General features: G+C 40.7%; 1 protein-coding gene across 8 annotated transcripts in view; it reads left to right on the forward strand.

Annotated features, from left to right (window-relative positions):
• The window catches only part of LOC116693604 (transcription factor SOX-6), a 113,845-nt gene that overhangs the window by 61,455 nt on the left and 50,422 nt on the right, over positions 1 to 1,968 (forward strand). For all 8 annotated transcript variants that reach the window (XM_032522664.1, XM_032522668.1, XM_032522667.1 and 5 more), the window contains one exon: positions 563 to 652. In XM_032522664.1, the coding sequence (XP_032378555.1) occupies positions 563 to 652 (90 nt within the window). The remainder of the gene's footprint in view (positions 1 to 562; positions 653 to 1,968) is intronic.

Raw genomic sequence — 1,968 nt, forward strand, 5'->3', positions numbered from 1 at the left:
TTAACATTATTATGAGTTCCCCCAGCCTGCCTGTGATCCCCCAATGGCTAAAAATGGCGATAGGTGTAAACTGAGCCCTGGGTATCCTAGATGGGCCGATCTGGAATCGTACCCCTTATGAGGTCATAAGGAGCAAGGTTACCTCCCCTTTCTCTGCTTTGCCCACCCAAGAATTGTTGCCCACCCATGAAGAGAGACATTATGCTTTCAAACGCAAAGTGGCAGTTGGTCAGGCCACACCCCCAGCCTCCACCTTGCCCCCCCCCCCCCCCTCTCCTCCTCAAAAGCTACAGACCAGAATGGCACCTACTAAGGAAAGCTCATTGTGGGACTGGCTCTAGTGGCTGGAATTCTGCACCCAGGCTGAATTTTGTGAAAGAGACATCAGATACGGTATTAGGGGAACACTAAGGTCTATATAAAAGCATGTCATGGGACCTTTAAGTAATATTTCATCAAAGTATTGGTACTTTTACTGGAGCACAATATTTAAGTACCTTTTCCACCTCTGGTGTGTGGTAAACATCAAAAGTGAAGGTGATTATTTTCTGTCTTTTTGTAGAACCGACTTGCATGGAGAGGCTCCTCGCCAAAGATTGGAAGGAGCACGTTGACCGCCTGAATGCCGACGAACTGCTGGGGGAGGTCAAAGGTAAGAGCATCCACACGGAGGCCTTCATCCACATATACAGCCCCATCTGAATCGTTATTCCCTTTCAGAGACGCAAACAGTGAGATGCCAAGGTTTACTGTACGCAGACAAACTCTCTTTGTGCTTCGCTGTGGCCTTCTGCAACAGGTGGCGCAACAAAACATGCTCCAAGTGGGCTGATAGAAGGAAGAGGAGGTGTGTAAGGAAAAAGAAAGAGCAAAAAGGAAAAAATGCTTTTTCTTTTTTCTTCATTACAATAAGTCGTACACTTCTGAAACCTGCCGATCCTACGCAATCTGAGGACTCTCCTTGTAAAACCAGCAAATGGTATGTGCACAAGAAAAGGACACCATTTTGCAAAAAAAGAAATTTAAGGGTAAGAAAGGATCAAACATGCTGTAATTCTCTCCCCCATGTGTATACTTTTAGCGTGTTTGAGCATATGAAAGCAAAAGAGGAAGTGGTCAGCAGGCCTACCTGTTGAGCAGCGAAGGCCAGTTTAGACAGTACACGTTATAATTGTAACTTTGATTAAAGGGTGTGAAAGGAGAGGCTGCACATTCATGAAGCTATAAATCGCACCGAGGCAAAGGTAGTCTCAACCTGCTCTGGTATTCAAAAGTGAAAATAGCAGCATTGTGGGGGTGTCATGTGTTTTTTTTCAAAACCAGCGGCTGCAGCTGGAGGGAAAGCAGAGGAGGCATTTCTAATGACTCAACCACAAATTATCATATATCACACTCTTAATTTCCGATTGTATATTTTGAATAAGAATTGGATCCCAACGGCCTGTGATGCTTACTAGCGAGTATGTGATAGAAATGTCTGTTTGATATCGCTCTTAGCTCACTGCTTGGACTGAAATGTCATGTCCATGTTTTTACAACCAGATTTATAAGTCAGCACTTTTGTTGAGGTTTTTTTTTTTGTCAATGTTTTTAACTTTTTTCTTTTTTACATTTTTGTCTCTTTTTTCAACATTTTTTATGCTTTTTTCAATGTTTGTTCCTTTTTTAGACGTTTTCAACATGTAACACTAACCTATTAACTTTAGTTTTACACTTATATTTGGAATTTATGTTCAATAAACCTCATTTATAGGAAATTAAACCTAACTTTTGAGCTAGAAATGCAGAAAATAAGAATTATTTAGACTAATACTGGAATATGTTAACTTTTACTCAACACTATTTTCGACACCACTTAATTTTTTTAAATGCTATAAAATTGAATAAGACACCCCAAAATTACTGAAAGTAGAGATTTGTACTTGCCAAAGAGGGTTGTGTGGAATCAATCATGTTATTTTGGGTAAT

This window comes from Etheostoma spectabile, chromosome 8 (genome assembly GCF_008692095.1).
Source record: "Etheostoma spectabile isolate EspeVRDwgs_2016 chromosome 8, UIUC_Espe_1.0, whole genome shotgun sequence".
Taxonomy (NCBI): Eukaryota; Metazoa; Chordata; class Actinopteri; order Perciformes; family Percidae; genus Etheostoma; species Etheostoma spectabile.